The sequence below is a fragment of the Cydia pomonella genome, chromosome 1, assembly GCF_033807575.1.
Source record: "Cydia pomonella isolate Wapato2018A chromosome 1, ilCydPomo1, whole genome shotgun sequence".
Classification (NCBI taxonomy): domain Eukaryota; kingdom Metazoa; phylum Arthropoda; class Insecta; order Lepidoptera; family Tortricidae; genus Cydia; species Cydia pomonella.
The window spans coordinates 38700467-38724657 of NC_084703.1; the positions used below are offsets into that span (position 1 = coordinate 38700467).

Consider the following 24191-nt stretch of genomic DNA (forward strand, 5'->3'; position numbering starts at 1 on the left):
CATGGCGAAACCATACAGGTACATAAGTGTTGATACTTGCTTGTGTGTTAAATGTAAATGTATGAACTTGCAATAAACTAATCAATATGTAAACACACCCAATGTGACGGTCAGCCACACTTGCCCCTATGCCACACTTAACCATATTGACCTCATTAATTTCTGTATACACTATATGATACACCAACGAAAAAGTGATCTCAAAACCTAGTATCTGAAAATTCACTCTGTAAAATCAACTTTCGTCCATGTTTACTTTCCTAGCTAACGCGGGAAAGCATTACTATGCAGGTAGCATACAATCTTCATTTCACTCTGTACCATGTCAGATGTAAATTGCACCATTTAGATTTTCATTCAGCTCCAAATGGAAATTTACCATCATTTGTGGAATTTAATCGAATGCTACCGTTAAAAGCGCTTATTCTGAATTCGCATTGCTTTGATTGTTACAAAAAACGAACGTGACCTTATCAAAAACAAGTGCCTATCCAAGTAAGTCCAATTAAAACAACATTTCCATGTGACTTTCTAGAACATACATATTATAACAAAAACTATCGAAAAATATTAAACGTTTATTATAACAGGTGTACAATTGTTTTATGATGAGTGAACTAATTTAAAAATGTTTAAGCATTATAAATTAATCTTATTTAATACTGCCGCCACCGGCTTAGAGAATAAGCAATTTAAAACGGTTCTTAATTTATCGACCGTCATTATTATGATTTTTATAATTGTTAATTTCAATTTATATTAGAGATTAGACGTTACGATATTCAATTAAATAATTGAAGCATCAGCCTCAGAACGTCGACCTCTTGATCTGACCCAGTGAGACTAATCTTTAATCGAACAAAACGCATCACATCTGATCAAAGCCATGACTCGTCATTCTTTAACTGCCGATCACGAAAATGTATAAACTGACGTGTCAGTGATTCGGACACGACCCTAACCCAAATGTCTCAGATAACAGATCGGACAATCATGAATGTTCACTAATTCAATGAGCTTCGGTAACAGTAAGCTCAGATCTAAAACCAAGCAATCCTAGAGAAAATAATAATCGCATGCAATGATAAAGCTGTTACAGCCCTCACTTCTCTAAAGGTTACTTAGTTGTATTTCTGATAAATTAACGAAGACATCATAATCAAGAACGAAAATAACGTTTTAGTCACAGAGGTTATGCGTTGTGTAGATACAAAATTACAAATGCTTTTGTCACCACAACTTGGCAGTGCAACTCCAAGTTGATATGTGGGCTTACACCTAGAATTGATAAAGATACGTATAAACATATGAGTCAATTAGATGCGGTCATTGGTTGGTCACAGCTAAGGTCGGAGCTCGGAATGTGTGTCACTCTGCCGCACGTCCTCCGCGGTTCAGGCATTCCAATGACACGCTCATGGCTAATAACAATGTACCTCGAGAACCGTTGGCAACAAACCGTGTAAAAGCGGAAACCAACCTCGCCGCGCTCTAAATTGGATAACAGTAAAAGTGATCGCATACGTTTTCAATAGATTATTGCAGCTCTCTTCAGTTTCCATTACTATAAAACGTATTATTGTACAATGAAATGATAACCGCATAAGGCACTACTTAGTTATTAGTTATTGAATTTTAACATGTAACTACAGACCGACAGAGTTGCTGAGCGCTTGCTTGATATGACACTGTTATTGGTAATTCTTTGAATTTATTTTTAACTTGTTGGTAATAAGTTTACTGACTAACTTTATTTATAATCATTATTTTTATACTAAAATCTTACTAGAGTCACTTGCGGTGAATAAGTTTTTTTATAAATAGGTTAAAAAATAAATTGCATTAGTCTTAACTGAAGCGAACCGTGTAACAGTATAACAGCGTTCGATACATTTCTCGGAATCCATTTAAACCAGATAGATTGAAAATCAATTTGGTATCAGTGTGGAGTTACTCGAGCTTATATGTCTATCATTGTTACTAGGAAATGCCCTAAATAAACATTATAAGAATAAAATTGGGTCACCATTACCTTTCGTAGGTCGTAAACGCAACCGTTGTACATTTGTATCTATGTGAAAATACAGTTTGTTAACAGTATGATGCTTATAAATCTTATAACCTATGATAAATACAAGCTCTATAGTACCGAAAAGCACAGGTATAACCTTTCAGATCGGGGTGGGCCTGCAGCGATAAATGTATTGTTTCTGCTGCGTTTGTATGCCTGAGACAACATTTTTATTGGGATCATGACCTCGTATCTCGCCTGATAATCTGATGCTGTCAGGAAACAGATAATATATCTTTTCTTTACGACCGCTGTTCGTAACTGTTTGCAAATGTTTCGTACTTAGCATTAACCTTCACTATGGAATTCTATTAATTGCTAGTTGTTTAACGACCATGGAATTGTGATTATTGACGTCTAGGGCTATGATACTATTATTAAAGCCGATCAAGACAATTTGGGGGTAAGCTCTCTTTTTGCGTCGGGGACACTAAGTGTTTTTTTTAGAATATTATAACCAGAACATAATTGATTTGGTGACTAATGACTACTAATGACTTGACTAATCCAGCATTACTGTGAAAGGTGTTACTTTGTTTGCGGCGTACGTGTAAGGAACAACTTAGTAAGTAAGGCTATACAGTATACGACTCCGTCGCGACTTGCTTGAGACAATTTCACCATAATCATAAAAGATAGGGACAATGTAATGAGATCAGTATTAAAGTTAATGAATAATAATTTTATATTTTTACAAGCTTCCTGTCTATGACTTTTTCTACATCTCAATATTTTTCATATTATCTGCACTGGTGATGTGATATTCGTTAAAAATCTTTAAAGTTTATGGTGTAAAATGGCTAATTGAAAGGTAATAAAATAAGTGATGTGTTACGAAGCACAAGTAACTGACCTTTGGAGGTTCTGGATCTAGCAACTCACTTCGGTTACTACGACTATCTACGACTATATTCCTATTGTTTTGTTTTTAATTATTAACACTATTTATGTTTATTAATTAAACTTTTACCTAATTAACTACCTAACAATGTTATAAAATTTTGCAAGTCGACCAACTTCGCATAGCTGTATTGATTTGAATCTCTACAAGTATAATATAATACGTTGGGGATGACAATGGGGTAATCAGGTTTGTCTTGAGGATCAAATATCTATATGGAATCCGTTGCATCAAAGCAAAACAAAAGTCGCAAATGATAGTCAAAGTCTGCTTATCGCACTTTACGGACGAAACGCTCCTGACAAAATGGCAAGCAATCGTGACGTCACTATTTCTTAGAAGCCGTTTTGATGTTTGGAAAACAAAGAAATTGCGATTAGGTAGGTAAGTAGTCCATCTTAGGTACAAGGTGTACCTTAAGTATTTATCTCAACAATGTGCATAGTCTCATAGTGTTGTGTTCCTGCCGGTGAGTAAGGTTGCCAGAGCTCAACGAGGGGTGGGAGGGTGTTAGGGTCGGCAACGCGCATGTAACTCCTCTGGAGTTGCAGGCGTACATAGGCTACGGATACTGCTTACCATCAGGCAGGCCGTATGCTTGTTTGCCACCGACATAGTATAAAAATAAATAAAATGTGCAACAATTTGATTGTGTAAGTAATGAAAAAAGGTGCGGGTACAGCTTGCTGGATTTAAACCCGCCCTTGGTCAGCTAATTTAAGAGGTATCGGTATTATTTAGGAATTTTGAAACTCAGGTTCTTGTATTTTTATTTATTGTCATATATATTTTTAAGTTTCCTAGCTATTGTGATAAATTGCTCATTTTCTATCTATTTAAACAAATTTAGTTATAAAATTGAACATGTGTCAACCCCTGTAGGTACAACAATTTGGTACCATTGAGCTGATCTGATAATGAAGCCAGAACATGGATAGTGAAATAGTTGAACTCTTCGGTTGCTTCAATAAGACCTCTCGAGATTGGGTTCACATGATATGTTTTGACGAATCCAATTCATTGGGGGCTTTTTAAAAATGAATGTTATAGTAGAAACATACTAAAACTAAGTAAAGAGACGCTACGCGAATATTTTGGATAGACAACAATGTGAGTTGGATTAGCAGAACAGTTAATAGATAAGGAAGACAAATGTTTACAAAGCTGGAGGCTCTTAACAAGAAATCGAGTGTAATAAACGAATCGGCAGCCACAGCGGGGCCGCCCGCGGCGTTATCGGCTGCGGATCAATATTCAACTCACCGTCTACTGCACTTTACGAGTATTATAATTCCGTCCATTTACTATAGCGGTAATCCAGAGCTGCTAAGCGAGATGCACAGGAGGCCTGCAGTCCGGACACGGTACCGAACTAAATATACATACAAATATCGTTGTTCCAAGCAATTAGACAGCATTTTATAAAAGGTATTCCAAGATGTAGTATTAACCCAGTTTTTGGACTTGGGCTTGCCAAGCATTAATTAGCAGACAGATTGAAAACCTTTGGTATGACAAATATAGTATGTAAACTAACTAAAATCTTACTGAAACCTGTTAACAGACAGTCCGTCAGACATACCTACGAGATTCATACCCATTTTATTTATATTTGGACAGGTTTTACGGCAGATTAAATAATTATCTTATTCTATTATTTTAAAACCCGTTTTAATTGTTTGTTTACATTCTCATTAATCACAGCATCTAAAACGTACATTAAAGATTTTATCGACATCATAACGTGACGAACGCGTTGGCGTTAAGTCTCATTTTGTATAGGATTTTGAGTTTCCAAAACGTCCCGCTTGGCGCGCTCTTTCTAAATCCAATACAAAATGAGACTAAACGCAAACGCGTACGTCACGTTTCAAAATCGAATTTATTTACACTAGGGGTACAGGAGTCAAAAGTCAAATTTCATTGTGAAGTTTGAATTTCCGTCTGGTTACAATAAGCAATACTTTAAACGCATGCGCGTTGTCATTAACAACGGCCATTATTAAAAAAAATACCTATCTAGATTACTTATTAACAGTTATCAAAGCACATGAACGTTGTCAATAACAACGTTATACTTATAAATGTTGATTGTCAACAGTACACAGAACGCATGCCATGTCATAAATCAACTATAAAAACATAAAACCTCACTTCTTAAAAATAATGAACTAATAAGTGTTTGATATGAGACATATTTTCAAAATGGTCTTTTCACTACCTTACATTTGATACCCATATTTCTTTTCTTATGTAAGCGCCATTATCAAAATTCATGTACCCTACCACAATTCTGACGAATTCAACGACTCCTCATGTGTCAAAAACGGTCAGGTACATTAGCGTTCAATAAAGAAATTCCGTTAATCATTTTGTGGTCTTCTAGAATGTGGACCCTTAATTTCCTCTAGGAGCACCAATCACTAAACAACATTCACAGTAAAAAAACGTGTAAGCGACGCTAACTCGTCGCTTAGGCGTTTCGTTGGTCAGTTGTGATCATCGCATCGTTATCACTTTCATGGTAATACATGTCTCTAACTGTTCACTTGTTGCTGAAATTACTAAAATATTCTAATAAGTTTTGGGGAGTTCGATTAATTATTCACAGATATCATAATCAGATGAGTTTGACGAAAATGGGCACCTACCACGATTTACCGTTGAAGTGCAAATCGAAATTATATAACCGATCAACCAAGAATCCAAGTGCGTCTCTAGGATACATTTATATAAAATAAAATGATAATATGTAGGTAGTATTTCATTAATAAGGAGTAAAGTAAACTAAATTCAACACAGAAATAACATTTAATAGCAATACAATTCGAATGAGATAGCTTGATTGGGATAAAGTCATCACGAGCAAGGCAATCGGGATTGGACGCGCCATCCATCATTTACTAACCATATATCAAATCTGGTGCCAACCATTCTTACGAGTATGGTATTAATGCAAGACAGTTGGGTGCTTATTGCATCTTCCCTATCATTATTATTTTACCTGCAGCAAAACATGGCATGTAAGATTTATTACTCTTGTGAAATCAAACAAACTCAACGTTTCTAGTGTTTCTTTCTACATAATTACTTGATGCATAACGTACTTACATATATTATCGGCTTAGCACAAACTTGCAAATACAAAGAATGGATAAAACATTTTGGTGTATTGCCATTTGTCCCCGAGTAGGGACATACATATTTTTAAGGCATATTTTCGCTTTATCCGTAGAATTAAAATTAAGCTGACTGGTACTTAACTTACCCACTATTACGGTGCAAGGTACTCAAATATTTCATCGCTCTGATCAGGTCCTGTGAAGCTAAATTAAACACAAATTGTCGAGACAAACGGTAAACCGCTCCGTTATCCGACAGCAACTGTGTAACGCGCTGCGTACCATTTTAATGTCGTTTAATTCCTAAGAAATGCAGTTGCTACGTCGTCGTCGACTACGTCGCGTCGGTTGTCGCCTGTATTGCTAGTTATATTTTATCCTTGATCATAGACCTGGTTCGATGAGAAAACCGGAAAGCCCGTTTTAGCTTCAGCCTTAGAATTTAAAGCAAAGTGACCTACAGGGGGATAACTTGTTTAGTATGTAGAAGTATTAGGGAGTACAGGGCAAAGAGTTAAAGAGTCGCTCCAAAAACAGATTAACAGGGTTCAGTTGGTTTTCATTCCATTTCTTAATACGTAATTTTCACCCAACACCACTCGAACTAACATTGTTAAGTAAATGTCGCCCATTGTAGGTAATAATTGATGAATGTTTGAACGCATTACTCGTGGTGCTCTATTATTCAGGCAACAGTGATGATAACCCTCACTTGCATAGGAAGCTATTGATTTGTGAAGTTGCGGTTGTGCGATCGCGTTTCTCTCCACTCGAGTCCAGTGGCAGGCACTTCCCGGGGCAACGCTCGGCGGTCTATTCCCGGCATTTGTCAGCCTGCGCCACGTGTCCTAGCAAAATTCCGATCTTATGTTCAATCATACTTCGTAAGTATTTAAGAGTATTCTCATATAAAAAGCAATCATCACATAATAACTTCCTCTAGCTGTTTCAGAGAGTTTTTTGAATTAATTTGTATGGATTTTCAGATACGTTTCGTGTCCAAGAAAGTATCTGAACCTATTAAAAGGTACTTATTATAATAAATGCTTACCTACTTCAATAATAAACCGCTCTTGTATCAGTGTTTCTTCATCCCACACTTAAAAATATGTTTGGCTTTAAATTAGAAAAACTTTCATATCTATATACCTTATGTATGTAAAGAAATGCTATTATGTATGCAAATCTTAAAATCGGCAAGTAATAAAGTGGAACGAGGTGAAATTGTTAATGTGTTATATTCCAAATTGTCGCCATTATATTATATTCTATAAATTCTAGGACGTGTGACTAAGATCCTCTCGCTTGGAAATTTTACCGGTTGGCAAATATAATAAAGCTATTTATATGCCGAATACAAATTGATGATTCACGTTTTTACGACTATTCACACAAAAATTTGGAATTGTATAATTGAACTTAAAATGAAATAAGATTAATAAACAAATGAATACTTTCCACTCTATGAATTCATCTCGATGTACATTCTTCGGATTTTATTTCTTAAAAATCTTTTGGGTTTATTCTGAGTAATTAACCGAATAATACGCGTGCCTTGTTTTTGGCAAAATAGTCTATTTGTCACACTAATATTATTATGTTTGTTCCAGCTTCGTCCTAAACCCCCTGACGCCTGTTCAAGAGACTCGTTGCTTGCTGCAGAATGACACTCAAGCAAATAACCCAATGGCCACTCCGCAGGTGTGTTACCATTATATTTTGAGTATTCAAAAAGAGACCTTAATTATTGAGCGCTACCGTGTATGAATTGAATTCGTCGCTAAAGACGATAATGTACTCGCAGCGTGAGGTCTCCGAAATGTCATTTGTCACAGTCTCTAGGTGGGTTACAAAATTTACAATGTTTATAATAATTACAATTATATTGTGTACTTTTTGTAATATCTCGGATTCTTAATTGAAAATATGAATTACGGCTTATTGAGTGTCGTAGACACAAAAAAAAAAAGTGCAAAACTAAGCGGGTCGAAGGAGTAACTTATAAAGAGGTTAGTTTTTCTAGGGTGTGGTATTATGGTGTGTATTAAATATTATGGAAGGTGGAGGTAAGGAATGGAATCTCCATATACCAAAAAGTGTCATCAAAAAACCTTAAATAGACCAATCCCAATACCTAGAATACTTAAAAAAAAAATTTACAGACAGCGCACTTCACTCCGTCAATAACGCTTAGGTTCTTAGCTACTCTAGCGCTACTCTGGAAGGATTTGGAACTATTATTTATAGCTGATAACTGGACACTTTTGCATCAGTTCTGCCTATGGAGATTGCATTCCTTACCTCTACCTTCCATATTAAATCTTATACCTTTAAACGAGCAATTCTTGTATATATGTATAATTGTATATATATATATATATATTTCCGGGATCTCGGAAACGGCTCTAACGATTTTGCTGAAATTTGGTATATGGGGGTTTTTGGGGGTAAACAATCGATCTAGATTAATCTTATGTTTGGGAAAACGCGTGTTTTCGAGTTTTCATGCGTTTTTCTTTCGACGCAGAATATGGTCGCTAATTTCGTGTTGCCGGTCACTGTCCGTCTGGTCCAGCGGGTTAAGACGCGGACGGCTAGAAACGAGTGTTACGGGTTCGAATCTCGCCCGGTGATTAACTTTTTTTTTAAATGTTCAAGTTTATATATAATTTTTTAATTTTTATTGTTTTAGACAAGTTTAATTTAGTAAAAAAATGTAGTTAAAATTATCACCTATACACCACCATATTACAATAAATAGTTATAACCGAGCAAAGCTCGGTCGCCCAGGTACTATGATTTAAAATTATTAACTTTGTCGCACCCATAGGGACTTTGACAGCTGCATTTTGGACCTTACACAACAGTGACGCCATTTAGTTAGCACAAAAACGGTAGCCCGGTAGTTTACTTAGTTTAAAAACAAGTACCTGGGCGACCGAGCTTTGCTCGGTTATAACTATTTATTGTAATATGGGGGTGTATAGGTGATAATCTACATAAAATTATATATAAACTTGAACATATAAAAAAAAAAACAAAAGTTAGTCAGCGGGCGAGATTCGAACCCGGAACACTCGTTTCTAGCCATCCGCGTCTTAACCCGCTGGACCAGACGGACAGTGACCGGCAACACGAAATTAGCGACCATATTCTGCGTCGAAAGAAAAAGGCACGAAAACTCGAAAACACGCATTTTCCCAAACATAAGACTAATCTAGATCGATTGTATACCCCCAAAAACCCCCATATACCAAATTTCAGCGAAATCGTTAGAGCCGTTTCCGAGATCCCGGAAACATATATATATACAAGAATTGCTCGTTTAAAGGTATAAGATTTGGGTCGAATTGTGCAGGCGAATCAATTTGTCAACAATTTTAGTAGGTAGATATATTATTTAATTATATATATAAGATCATTAGAGAAAAAATGACAAAATAACAGAACCATAAATCAATTAAAATATTTATACTAAAAAACATAAAACGCATGTTCTGAATATGTATATGGCTAAGCTTAATATTTATGAATTGCTTACAACTAAGTTATAGCGTTATCTGTTGTGAGGAGGCACCATTAAGTGAATGCTCCGTTACAAATACTGTAGTATTATACCGGTGACTATATTAGACTAAGCAAACTAACCCAACAAACTCGTCGTTTCGTATAAGGCATTGAGGAAGAATTTACAAATGAGACGCTTTCTGAGGCCACCGGTATGGTAAACAACGCTCGAGTTAAAATATTGCCGGTGTACTTATCGGTACCGTGGTCCAGTCCTATTACATTGGCAGGGTATACCGCGTATTTATAGCCTAGCACAACACTAGTTAGTAGTCATCGCATTTACATACGCTAAACTAAAGCCTACATTAAACTTTGCACAACATACGTAGCCGAATAATGAATATTAGTATCAGAATTGAACTTATACAACTTTTGCTTGCATCTAATTCACTTTTATTATTAGTTAGGTAGTACCGTATTATACGCAATAATATTGAATGTGCTCTGGCACTGGGTAGATATGCAGTCTGATACAGGGCTAGGTAATATTCAAATAAATCTTTAGTTAGATAGCAACCGGAATTCCAGGCGCTGCCAATTAGCCCGGCGACGCTGCGATCGGATTAACAATTCAGATTAAATCGGTCAGCCAGCCTAGGAAAACCTAAGCTCGATAACATTGTAACTGTTCAAGTTATACACGAGACAGTTTAATCCTTTTCAAAACTAATGAATAGAGCTAAGTAGGTAGTTATAAATAAAATGCGGTTATCGATGATGCGGCGCGCTGCGCTGATATTGAGGTTCTCTTCATTGATCAGCCAGATGTAATAAGATATGAGTACCTATGCGATACTCGGAATGTGAAATCTTATCCTCATTTACTTTCAAACTAAATCTAATATAATATACTTATGTATTTCTGATAGCGTTCGGTGAACACGTACTACATGGTGAAGCTGCAAGTCCGAACAGAGAGCGTGTGCCTGCGGCCCTGGGCCTTCGAACGAGTGCCGGGCAAGTCGCTGCGGGGTCTCGACAACACTATCATCTACACCTCCACCAAGGAGGCATGCCTCGCGGCTTGTCTCAACGAGGTACTATATCATTTACTGTAAAGTTCATTTTGCTTCCTTTGCTGGCGCCATCAGCGTCTTTGTAACTCCGCAATGCAATTTTAACGCTTATCTATTCAATTTATATTTTATGGTTTCGCCCTACTTGCTGTTCAAGATATAGACAAAGTACACTCAATATATATTGTATCCAGGCGAGTTATGGGGGTTATGGCTTGCGATTGCTTCTAGCTATTTCGCGGAGATATCTATATGCCCTATGTGTGTAGAAGTGTACCCGTGTGCGTAAATATACCAAGCAAAATGACTATGTTTTTTAATACTTAAATGTATACTATTTTTTATGGCTACGGTTATGTCAAAAGTATTCTCACTAACGCCACGCCTGTCGTCACCATAAATGATAATATCTTAATGACGGGGACCTAACTATCTAAGGATCGCGATCGGAGTAATTTTCTTCCCACGCTGTATCCCTTATCCGTAACTAAATTCAGAGTAGGAGTTGATGTGGGCAGGGGTTCAATTCTGTGATGTCAGAGCCATTTTCGCTTCGCGGATGATATGGCATTGCCTTTTAGCATTATAAATATTAATAATATTATGGTTAAAATCTAACTGGCAAAATTTTATCAGAAACGGTTCCCGTGCCGATCGGCGGAGTACGAGTACGGAAGCATGCGGTGTGCTCTGAGTGACTCGGACCGTCGCACAGCACAGCACTTCGTTCAGTTAGTAGACACTCCTGGAACGGATTATTTTGAGGTAACTTAATAGTACTTATAATAATTACTATTTTACAACCTTTGATTTAACTTGCTATGTTTGTTGGTAACATGTTTGTTCGGGTCAAATCTAGCAAGCTATATTAGACCTACTTCCCATTAATTAAGCTGATACTAAGCATACATATGACAAAATGCAATATGTAGTATATACATGTATATACCATCGAGTTGATCACAGGAGTCGGCCATAGGAACCCTGTGATAAAACAAGACACCATAGAATGTTGTTTGTTTGTACGAATGTTTTTGTTCAGGTCAAATCATGCAAGCTAAATTTGACCCACTTCCCAATATTCGATTGAGCTGAAACTTCACGTACAGTCAGCATCAAAAGTAGCGTATCAAATAACGTTTCATAAGTATCTACCATTCTGTAACAGCTTAACAAGAAGCGGTGTGTTTAATAAAGAACAACTAAGACTGTAAAAGATATATTTTTGAGCGCGGATTTTAACAATTTATCTATATTTGAAAAAGTTTTCCGGGATATCAGATACTTTTGGCGCGTTGTTTCATCCGCTACTTTTGATGCTGACTGTACTATGTAAGTTGGGAACAATGAAATATTTTGATACCATCAAGCTGATGGACACATGAGGTGGCCATAGATCTCTTTCATAAAACAACGCAACCTAATTAATTATGTATATATTTTATAGAATTGTGTCGATGGGTAGTAGTTTCCTATGAAAGAAAAGTACAGTCAGCGATAAAAGCTTGTATCAGAAATTAAGTTTTTGACAAAATTTATTTATTTCATTAATTAAGGTGGGGCCGCCCAATCTTCCGGTTATTCGTAGAATCATTTGATAATGTCACCAGATATTTCTATATTCGGTATTCGGAAGTAACAACTTTAAATTAACAGCAAACTTAATTGAAAATACCTACCACAAATTTCGTCCTCAGACTGTTGCTTGAGTTTATTTATTTGACTTTAATAGAGAATTGAAAAGAGAGCAGCAAAAATATTTATATGTAACGCATCGCTGTGTAAATAAGCTCGGTGGGTTGCTCGAAGTTCTCTTATTGTACGCAATTTGTATGATTGCACGTTGTGTATGTGTGGCGTGTTCGTGCAGAACCTGTGCCTGAAGGCGTCGCAGGCGTGCAAGGGACAGCGGGTGTTCACCGCGCCGCGCGTGGGCGTGGCCGAGGACAAGGTGGCGCAGTATGCCGGCCTGCACTATTACACTGACAAGGAATTGCAGGTAACAATACCACGATACTATTCTAACTATAGAATACGCATTTTCAATCACGACCTGGCCGCGAGCCGAGTTTTTGCATGACCGTGAAACAGTTTAAACTTTTAAAGCAAAATTGCTATGTGCGTTTCTTTCACTTGCACTCGAGATGCACTCTGCGCGGCGATCCAGTCACGATTGTGTTTGTGATAGGTGATTACGTTCCTAGCTCTAAAAGTTTTATTGTGATGAAATAATATACTTTATTTGTGTTTAGTTACTTACACCAGTATTTGCAACTATGCGGATACATAAAACATCATAGATCATCATCAGTTCTTTCTCCTTCTCTCTCTCGATTTTTTAGTCGTAAAAATAAAGTATTTTACATAAAATTATACTTCAGTTTTCAGTCGCTTTTCGGTGAAGGAAAACATCGAGAGGAAACCGGACTAATCCCAACAAGGCCTAGTTTACCCTCTGGGTTGGAAGATCAGATGGCAGTCGCTTTCGTAAAAACTAGTGCCTACGATAAATCTTGGGATTAGTTGTCAAGCGGACCTCAGGCTCCCATGAGCCGTGGCAAAAATGCCGGGACGAAGCGAGGAAGAAGAGATATAAAATTATACTTCAAAGCTCAGAATTGTATTTTGGTAATCTTGCTCTTATTAATTAAAAAAAAAACTCAATCAATAAAAATTAATGAACTCTATTAGTCTGCACAGCGTAGGTAGCACACATGGCTCCCCTGTTAAATGGCTTCAGATGCAATTATTAGGATCTGTGAGTTTAGTGTTTTAAGACTCGGGTGTGTTTAGGTGACGTCGGAAGCCGCGTGCCGGCTGGCATGCGACATCGAGTCGGAGTTTCTGTGCCGCTCCTTCCTGTACCTCGGCGCACCGCACTCGGCCGCGTACAACTGCCGCCTGTACCACCTGGACCACCACACGCTGCCCGACGGCCCCTCAGCTTACCTAAACGCCGAGAGACCACTCATTGACGACGGCGAGCCCATCGGGAAATACTTCGAAAACTTCTGTGAAAGTAAGTAGTAATTTAATTTTCGTAACTATTAGACAGTTTACTTATTTCAACATTGAAATGGAGACAAAGTCGTTCGAAGACGGTTCTTTATTTGTTGCGATATGCGTATATAGTTTTTTAAATCGGCTAAAAAAGTCCCAAATCGGTCATTCTGATTTTTTTTCTTTATTTGAAAGGGTGTAAGTTGGTCCCATTATCAGAAGTTCAAGTTTTGATTATTGGATTCTGGAGAAATGTAATAATTGAAGTCTTTTGTTTGTTAGGTAAGTAGTGAAGAGGTCTAAATAGCGTTGAAATAATAAGAAGATTATAAAACAAAATGTTTGCTAAGTAATATAGTGCGTACAACGCCTGAGAACTGTCCACCTTGCTAATGATGTGTCTCGTTACCAGACCACAATTTACTCATGCGACCAGTTCTTAAATCACACGTTATAGACCGTAGTCCAAGCACGTTCACCTCACACCGCTAACTGCAAACTCAAAATGCAAAATTACTATGGGATTCTCGTCATTACAATTTAAAATTCTAATGGACGCATGGAAGAGGTATTGTGCTGTCCGCATAATCGTCATAAAGATATCAAACACTTCCTTGAACGACTGAATAATATTTTAGATGCCTACTAAAGTGCTAATGCGGATAGCATTAGTATTTTTTACACGCTGGTCCCGGATGACATAGCGAGGCGCGAAAGTAATTTGTATGTCACGATATCTTTCTTGCTTGCAGTAGAGACTCGTGATTGAACTACTCTTATTAGGCCGTTAACTCTGTATGGCTAGATGGCTACCGACGCTTCATATGAAATGCAGTTTAAAAGATCGTGAGAAACAGATATAACTCTAGTTGGAGAGAGCATCACGTACGTTTACGTCATTTCGACGATGCTACTTAGTTACATTCCTGTAATAGGGCTCGGAATGGGTAGTTTTAAGAACTGGCCGACTAGAGGCTTTGAAGTAAGTGAAAGAAGGAATACCATGCTCTTGCTTAATGGGAAATAAAACTGTGTCGAGTGGCCGTGAAGGCATTAGTTGTGAGTGGAATGCTGGTCTCGTGTGGCAGTGCACAGAAGCCACATAACGCGCGCAGTCGTGCCGTTTTTGTCGCCGATGCAATCAGCGTTAAGCGTGATACAGTTACGAGATGGAAGCGTTAGCTGTGACCTCTGCTTCTACGAATAAAAATAAACTGTCTAAACTACAAATTGTAGGACAGCAAATAAAGACTAGGTATATTATTATTATTATCGATCCACTCGCTGGTTTCGGCATGTCAAAAGAAGGCCGCCAGAATACGTAGGCAACAAAGCCCTTATTTTTGCCTTACCAGGCCCAAACAGGAGGGGCATACCAAGGCAGGGTTGGCGCAATGTCATCGCCAAAGATTTAAACGCCTGTGCGTTATCGGAAAACGACGTCCAGGATAGAGCGAAGTGGAAGGAGAAAAGTAGGAAAGCGGACCCCGTCACAGTACGGGACAAACGCTAGGACGATGATGATGATCGATCCACTTTAAATTCTTGGTTCAATCCTTAAAATATGTCTAATACTTAGTAGCTATTTGTTAATTTTATGTCCAAGAACTTTTTTTCCTGCTTGAATTTGACAGCTAATAAAGATAGCGCTGACAGTTGACAATCATATTTTGAGTGATACTTTTTAGTTTAAAGATAGTCGTATTTTTTATTTCCACGCAATTCTTACTTTTCATTAAAAAGAAACATTTAAATTGTTATTTTGATCCAAAGGTAAAGGTAACAAACGGCTTAGTATTAGGAGTGAGTGTGACGCCACATACGGGCTTTCCTACAAATGAATACAGTTAAAAATAACTAAAAACCATGCATTTCATTAAATGTTAAATGCTTTTTAGTTTTGTTTAACTATACATATTTGTTTTTCATTTTTTAGTTTGATTTAGAGCTGATTAATATACATGCACTCGTATGATATAAATATTTTATAATTATGTATCTCATTGTGCTGAGCAGAATGTCGAAATAGCACGCATGTGCAGACCGCGCGCTTGCTTTATCTCTCCTGCTTTCATACAGAGGATACGCACGTACACATCAATAGTGTCAGGTGCGGAAGCTGACAAACGGACGACTTTTTATAGAGGCAATTTTGCAACTTCCGCTTTAAATATACTCTGGCAAATCCACTTTGTCAGAAGAAGCAGGCGCGATATACAATCCTTCGCTCCTACAATTTTTAAATTTGCCGCTTTTTTGTATTGACAGATATGCCTTGCCAAATTATAATTTAAATGTACAGCACGAGTTAGCTATCCATGCTAACATGAATAAAAAATATATCTTATTTATGGAAAATGAAAACAATTAAATGTTGTCAATTCAATTATCAAAAAATATAAGGCGACGTACAGCTCCATCTCCTTCTGCCGTCAAACTCGGGGCTCGATTTTTTCTTAGACTCTGCATCTCTACTACAATCTACACCTCCGTGTATGTTTATAAGTGATCCACGTGCTCTAAGCAAATTTAGCATTCCAAAAAGACTTACTTGATTTTATTTTATGCTCAGCTAAGCATGATTCCTAAGGGTGAAATTCCACATATTGAATAACAAACTCATGTAGATGTTATAAAGGGCAATTCAATTTACAATCCCTTTTATATAAATTGCACCTAATTCGCAGCGCCGAGAATTTAAAAAAATCGCCTTTACGGTTCCATTTTAATGTGAATTCCGTTACTAACTGTACCAAGATGGTACAGTGTATGATAGAATCAGTATTAAGCAACACTAAATGCATTTAAAATTGTACCTAACTACGTGATAAGCTGTTATGATATATATATATATATATAAATAATTTTATTTACGAGATGGTAGTGCATCAGGTAAAAGGTTCTTTGAAACAGCCTATCTACTTATTTCAAGTTGTTTACAATGCCCTTTCCTACAATAATTACAATCAACCTACTACTATGTAGCGACGGGGTCCAGCCCTAATAAAGGCGTAATGATTGATGAATGTTGCTCTTGCTCATCAAATTGTTGATGGAACCGGTAAAAAATAATTTATATTTGATTTCTGCAGGTTAATAATGGTATACTTTTTAGGGTTCTGTACCCAAAGGGTAAAACGGGACCCTTCCTAAGACTCCGCTGTCCGTCCGTCTGTCACCAGGCAGTATCTCATGAACCGTGATAGCTACAGTTGAAATTTTCACAGATGATGTATTTCTGTTGCCGCTATAACAACAAATACTTAAAAGTACGGAACCCTTGGTGGGCGAGTACAAATGAATCAAAATGACTTAGTTATAATCATAATGCATAATATTCACCATGGTTAAGTTAAAAGTCAATTAATTGCTAGTTAAAACAATATGCGATATAAATCTTGATAATTATTATGCCATTAGCGCACGGTATTCTCAACGGAAGTTAATTGTTAGAGGTTCTTCTGGTGCGAACATGAATAAAGTCTCGGGCGTACTGTAGAGTCGTGAGAAATGCTTACAATACATCGCAGTTTTTACGCTCTTATAATCATCAGATTAAATATTGAAACGGAATTGTGTGAGCTAGACAGCCACTTCGATTTAGGCCGTGCAGTTAGCTGAGCTAGGTAAGAAACCCGATATTGAAAATGTCATCCAACTGTTCATAACATAAATTAACTTACGAATTTAGCTATAATGGAATAAAGTGGAACTAAATAGCAATGCCTTTTAAGCTAAGCTCCGTATTTTTCATAAACGTTTGGAATGTACAACACCCTACCATAGGTACTCAAACTATGTCGGTATGTTCCAATATATTCAAACTTAATGATTACTCGTACTTTTTGTTTTGCCGTCATGTTCCTTTAAATTGATAGATTAGTCAGGCCGCAATTTGTTGCCGCTTGCCAGTATTGTCGAGCAGTTTTTGTCAAAGTGGACACTTGAATATTCTCACGCTGCGATGCCAGGCCCTGGGTCAATGGCAGTGATGGCAGATACCGCGGCTGTTCGCGAGCCGGGCCGCGGTACTCTCGCCTGTAGAATATCTAAAGATACGATCGGTTTATACGGGTTTAAGGCTATTATACCACTTCAAGTCGCTGAAATTAAGCTATGTGCCTAGGTACCGTACCACTCATTGTGTGTTAAAATTACAATAAACTATTAATTGAGCAAGCATAAAAGATAATATAACTAATATAATAATTCGAGGTCAGGTATTTGTTTTGTTTTTTTTTTTTCATAGATGATCGTTACTGGAAATGATAAAATATTTCTAACTAAAATAGCTTTATCTTAAGGATGTATTAATTACTTACACGTTAATATTTTCTAGCGCTATGCGATTTCAAAAACAATTTTGTGTATCGGTGCAATGCGAATGTCCTAACCTAATACAATGTAGTAATTACCTACTCTATGATAGCCGTTAGATATGATATTTGTGCAATATTTTACATAGCCAGTAAGATATATTCAATATTTAAGGAAAAGAGTGTTCGAGATAGACATTCCATTTTTTAAATTTGTAATAAATTATAAATAAAATTATAACGTATGGTTTGCAAACTCAATTTGCTTCAAGTCTGATTACTTCAGTCCACTTATGAATCTATTATTATGATAAAATATAAGTTCGAGTAATTTCGATTTTTTTGAGCCGCAAAAAAAATATACAATATACAAAAAAAAGTAAATTAGAAACATCGAGTTTAGAGTAATTCAGCTAGTCAAATTAATATGCCAGCATTTGCTGAGCTCGGTAGAGGACGACCATTGCATGTCCAAACAAAAGAAAAATTTAAAACACCCATAAATAAATCTAACCGTACACGCATTACAGTTGACAAATTCAATCAAGAACAAGTTATTAATATCTACAACTGATATTGAATATTATACCACAATGCAGTGTTGCCACATTAAGAGATCGGCTTTTTACCCTTATCTTTTTAATTTTTTTACTGGTTCCTGTTAGTCACTGGCGCCATTACGTTACCTACTTAAGGTGGTTCGATTTTCATACAAAAAACAATCGCTATTTATTAATTAATTACACAATATTATTACATAAATAGTTGCGCATCTATCTACTTTCGAATATTCATTTGCGCTAAATTAATAGAAAAACTTTGTTTCATACAGAAATCATGCAATAATCAACGTTATATTTTTATAAATTTTACTCATGTGTGTGTGACAAATGTCGTGTACAAATACATTGCGGCGTTGCCACTCCATGCATCGGCGCGACGTTGCGATGTTTGACGCGTTTTTAGCTTACTCTGTCGACACTGACACTCAGTGTGACCAGGCGTACGATAATTGTCGTACATCTACGATAATTTGGGCCCCGGTATGATGTAATGTTCCAAAGAGCATTATCGTACACTAAAGTACTATAATTTCAGCCCTTGGACGATGCCACCTTAAAAGTCTAGTAATTTGAAGCAAAATATGACACTTTCTCTCAGAAATAGGCTAAAATTAGTATCTTTTGGGTGTTCGGCTCCTTGGTGTAAGTTTAAAGTTTAAAATGTCACAATTTCCTGTATACCGTTTGAGTCTATCCCAAAAATACACAAACATAAACAGATTTTTTGCGCAATTTAGACGAAAATTGTCTTTTTTTTATTATTAATTGGAAGTTTAAGCTTATTTTGCAGGACATTTTTAGGGGCTGCCTTTTTGAGTGGCGTACGATATTTTTTTCAACGGTACAATAATATTGACACTCAAGTACGATAATTCTCTTCCGCTCACCTGGCAACACTGCTGAAACTTGACAGGACCTGGGGGCCTACCGCGAAAACCTAAATTCGCAAATTATGGGGATCTTTCTCTTTTACTCTCACTAAGACGTAATTAGAGTGACAGAGAAAAATGCCCGAAATTGACGAATTTCGATTTTCCCGGTAGCCGCCCTGGTGCTTGAGGTACTAGATAGAAAACAAAGCTGCCGCATGTTCTGAATTGTGATTTTATGTGTTTTTGGATTGAAAATGATAGCAACGTCTAAATCAAGTTACAAAAATCATCGATATTCTGGTCCGCGAAAAACCAGGAAAAGTGTAGCTGTAATTGGAGTCTACAAAAATGATCAATTCATAGAAAATATGACCTAGAAACTAGTTCACTTTTATAAAACTCAATTTTGCCCGAGATTGTACTTAGGCGAATACCTAAGGGAGCTAAGTGTATTGATCTTGAATAATTAGTTGGCTAATACATATATGACTCCAACATGATATGGACATTTACATCATAACTATTATACCTAGTTGGTTACTAAGTTCTGTTACTCGATTTCTTTCTTTCTTCCTAGCGTTGTCCCAGCATATTGCCACGGCTCAATGGAGCTTGGGGTACTCTTTGACAACTAATTCCAAGATTTGGCGTAGGCACTAGTTTTTACGAAAGCCACTGCCATCTGACCTTCCAACCCAGAGGGTAAAACTAAGCCTTGTTGGGATTTGTCCAGTTTCCTCACGATGTTTTCCTTCACCGAAAAGCGACTGGTAAATATCAAATGATATCTGTTCTGAAGTTCTGTTACTCGATTTGCAACCTCTTTATTTCCGTTAAAACAAATGCTACCGAAAAAATAAAAAATGACATAATGTGGTGGATTTGTGAGCTATAATTATATACTAGACATGCGCGAAACAGTGCTTCAAAAAGTAATGCTATATCACATCACTTTTTCGAAAACGTAATGTTACACTGAGATATCACATCACTTATCACTCGAAACGAAACATTTACCCGAACGAATACAGCGCGCGGGCGCGCGCGTGATGGCAACATCACACTCATCACAGTCATCACAGTACTAACTATATTACGCAGCGAGTGTTAGGACTCTAGGGCGTATCATATCGGCGCGTCGATCTATTAGGCATTGCGTTTTGTCACCGCCATGTGATAGATCGTTTTTGTTAATGTTTTTATTTTTATAGTCGTAAAATATGCATCATAGATAAAAAAGAAAAGAAAATATCTGTTAATTAATGAGATAACGCCATCGAGAGTCACGTAGTAGTATTTTTATTTGGGTATATCAATAAAATTATGATATGATACTGATACGAGAATGTACTGTAAACACTAGCTCACTATTAAATTAAAGATAAATAAGTAACTTCACTCGTGCTTAATTTAGTTTGCCGCGAAAGTCAACCAAACCAAACATTTCACAACAATAATAAACAGTAAATACGTTTTTGTTCGTCAAATTCAAACTCGCAAGCGAATTATCATTTTGCCGCATCCTTATAGGTAAAATACTAAAAACATTGTAAGCTCTATGTTAACGCATTACAGTTTTAAATCGATTGCAGGTGCAAAAATCCGTTATCGTATCAATTTAATGAAATTTGCAATAACTCAAATGCGACTGCTACCGACCGGCCGAGCGGACCGATCCGAAGTGTTCCGAAAGCATTGCGGAATGAGAGCGAGCGAGCAGTGAGTGCGGGTGCGAGCGGGATAGCAAAGTAATGATAGCATGGCAACCAAACATCACACATCACACCATCACGTTTCATTGCTCATTATACATTACGCGGATTCTACTTGAACGGACCTTTCGTACCGACTACCGGCGCGTCAATCTATATTGATGCTTTACGAGTTTACGCGCGCTTCGGCCAGTCATATGCTCGAGTGATGTTTGAAGTTGAAGTAATGCTTGGTTTCTCGGAGTGATGCGTAATGCAACATTACGCGTTTGAGTGATATCTCATTTGTGATGTTACGCGCATTACTTACACATGTCTATTATATACCACACATAACGCTTATCTCGTCGTATCTATAATGAATTGGGGCCTAAAAGAGAATCGTATTCCAATTTTTTGAAACGTTTGTATTACTTTCTATATTAACTAAAAGTTGCCTTAAAATTCAGCTTTTATACTAAAAACGGCTTTAAATATGTTAAATTAACAAAATATATTTTGAAAGATGCTTTCGCGCCCAAAACGCTCTTTGAAAATTGTGTGACGTCACAGTTTATGGTTTAACACATAACTACATACACACGTAGAAGATACGAACTGTCAACTGATATTTGTCATTTGTTGTTAATCGCCTAACTGTCAACAGTGTCAATCCGAGAGTTGTGACGTCATCAGAATCTTCAATGACGTTTCGAGTTTGGTCCGGTGACGTGTGCCAAAAGATATTTTAAATTCAATATTTACAAAAATATGGTCATTACAGGTCCCCTAAAAGTAGTTTAACATGTTCTTATAATCAAAAAAAATTTTTGGGATACAATTATGCCCTAAGATGGAAACAACCCTATTGCGTTGCACAAATGTGGGCACCCGCCAAACATGATTTTGGGTGTGTCATACTCAGGGCTAACACAGATTCATTTCTGTGAAAAAGGTGTGAAAACCGGAAACTGGAAACCGTTCTCGAACCAATAGTGAAGCCCTTAAGCCACACCCTATTTCAAAACCAGCCATGGATCTTTGAACAGGACTCAGCTCCTGCACATAAGGCAAAAACAACTCAAGCCTGGTTTCGAAGGAACTTAATTGACTTTATTGCCCACGAAGACTGGCCGTCCTCCAGCCCGGACCTTAACCCCCTGGATTATGCCATATAGCAGGTTATTGAGGAGAAAGCCTGTGCTAAACCCCACACAAATCTTAACTCCCTCAAGCGGGCCATAGTTAAGACAGTGACGGAATTAGACATGACAATCGTGGGTGCCGCTATTGATGACTGACCTCGTCGTTTGAGGGCCTGTGTCAAAGCCAGAGGAGGCGATTTTGAATGATATTGTCATATGTAATTCCTGATTTTGTGTACTTCATTTTAATATATACTTTATTAAACTTTCGTTGGTATATTTTATGTAGATAAAGATTATTGAAGTAACAGAATTTAATAACCAACTAGGTAGAAAACAATGAAATACATAAACACATAAATTGGATATGATGTGATCCGTTGAATGAAATTGACAATAAATAAAATAAATAAATAATTTTCTATCTCTAGGCATTGTGTGAAACTTCTAGTTGTGTCAAAATATCGGGAAATCAATAATATAAACAAACATGGTAAATATCTCATTTCTTTTTATAATGGTTATAAATAGAAGGCCATGCAATTTTGTAACTCACTGTAATTTAATTAAATGTATCGTACAAAAAATGTTTTAATTCTACTGTAAAATAGTACCTACTTTTTTAAAGGCTGGGCAGTAAGGGATTGCTTTAATTTTAGAACAAAACAGCGTTTTTTTTTGAAAAAAATACCGGAAAATCTGACTTACAAATTTGGACTTTCTTAGGTTCATTCTACTTAGACTCTTCTCCACCCTAGCATTAAAAAAAGATATCCTAAAATATCCATACCATTACGTCACATTTTAGTGTGAAAGAAATTTCAATGTAAAACTAAAACTTCAATATAAATTTTCGGGTTTTTTTTAACACGAGGATTGATTATGCTAGTGATTCTGAGTTGGAAGAACCCAAAAATATCATGATGTGTGAGAATCAGATTTTTAATATTTTTATGGAAAACGCTCATATTTCTCATAAAATAATTTATTAATAATAGGTACTTACTTGATAATACTGATAACAAAAAAAAATTTAATGAGTCTTGAACCCACATCCTCTTGCATGTATTTCCACGTACATACCGCAACGCTATTGAAGCCTACTCACGCTGTGCCAAATTGTCTACTACAAGGATCCCAGTAAGACTGTTTGAATGTGTGAGTGATACTTAGAAATAGAGTCAAGAAACATTCTGTCGACATTAAGGGGTAGTTTTTGTACAATGAAGTGTTCAATGTTTGTTGTAATAGTTCAATATTTATTTAATGAGTGCGCTAAACATAATTTACAGTATAGAAATACCAAGACTACTCCACAAAAAAATTAAAACTCAAAATTTGCAATTGTGGTGCCATCTAGTGAGGTTTAAGCTTTGGGTAACCTAATCGAACCACCTTAAGTACATACCTACCATATATGAGAATAGTATATGTCATTTCACGAAAGCTGGTGCGGATTATCTATGAAAATGTTGACAGTTCAGCGCAAATCTTGCGCCAGCTTTTATGAATTTACCTATAAGCCTAGGTCTTATTAAAATTAAATTCGTTTACTCTCTATGTCTACCTTTACCAAAAAGGAATTAAAAAAGTAAACATGAAGATATTTTGTACATAATCTCCAAGAACATATTAGAAGAAGCCGGTGCTCGACCCTGCGACGTGTGATTTGAAAGTCCTCATGCACCTATGCACTATTCGATATAAATAAATTGTATACGTAGAATTTGTTTATGAAGTTACGGCAGGTGCAGTCACGTGTTAATATTTTTTTTTCTGATGTTTACTTCGTTTCGCTTTTACCCACGCTATGTTTGTTAGAGAGATACGTCTGTATGCAAGCTAATTAACGACGTCCGTGACTGGAGACTTCTCGTTCTGCCCGTAATGCGACGTTAGGCTGGCTATACACGTTACGGTTTAC

The 24191-nt window shown here is 36.7% G+C and overlaps 1 protein-coding gene across 1 annotated transcript in view; it reads left to right on the forward strand.

Moving 5' to 3' along the window:
- Window positions 1-24191, forward strand: part of LOC133522776 (uncharacterized) — a 75091-nt gene that overhangs the window by 38694 nt on the left and 12206 nt on the right. Inside the window, exons 5-9 of the mRNA XM_061858231.1 lie at window positions 7705-7795; window positions 10534-10701; window positions 11317-11445; window positions 12551-12679; window positions 13474-13699. Of these exons, the coding sequence (XP_061714215.1) occupies window positions 7705-7795; window positions 10534-10701; window positions 11317-11445; window positions 12551-12679; window positions 13474-13699 (743 nt within the window). The remainder of the gene's footprint in view (window positions 1-7704; window positions 7796-10533; window positions 10702-11316; window positions 11446-12550; window positions 12680-13473; window positions 13700-24191) is intronic.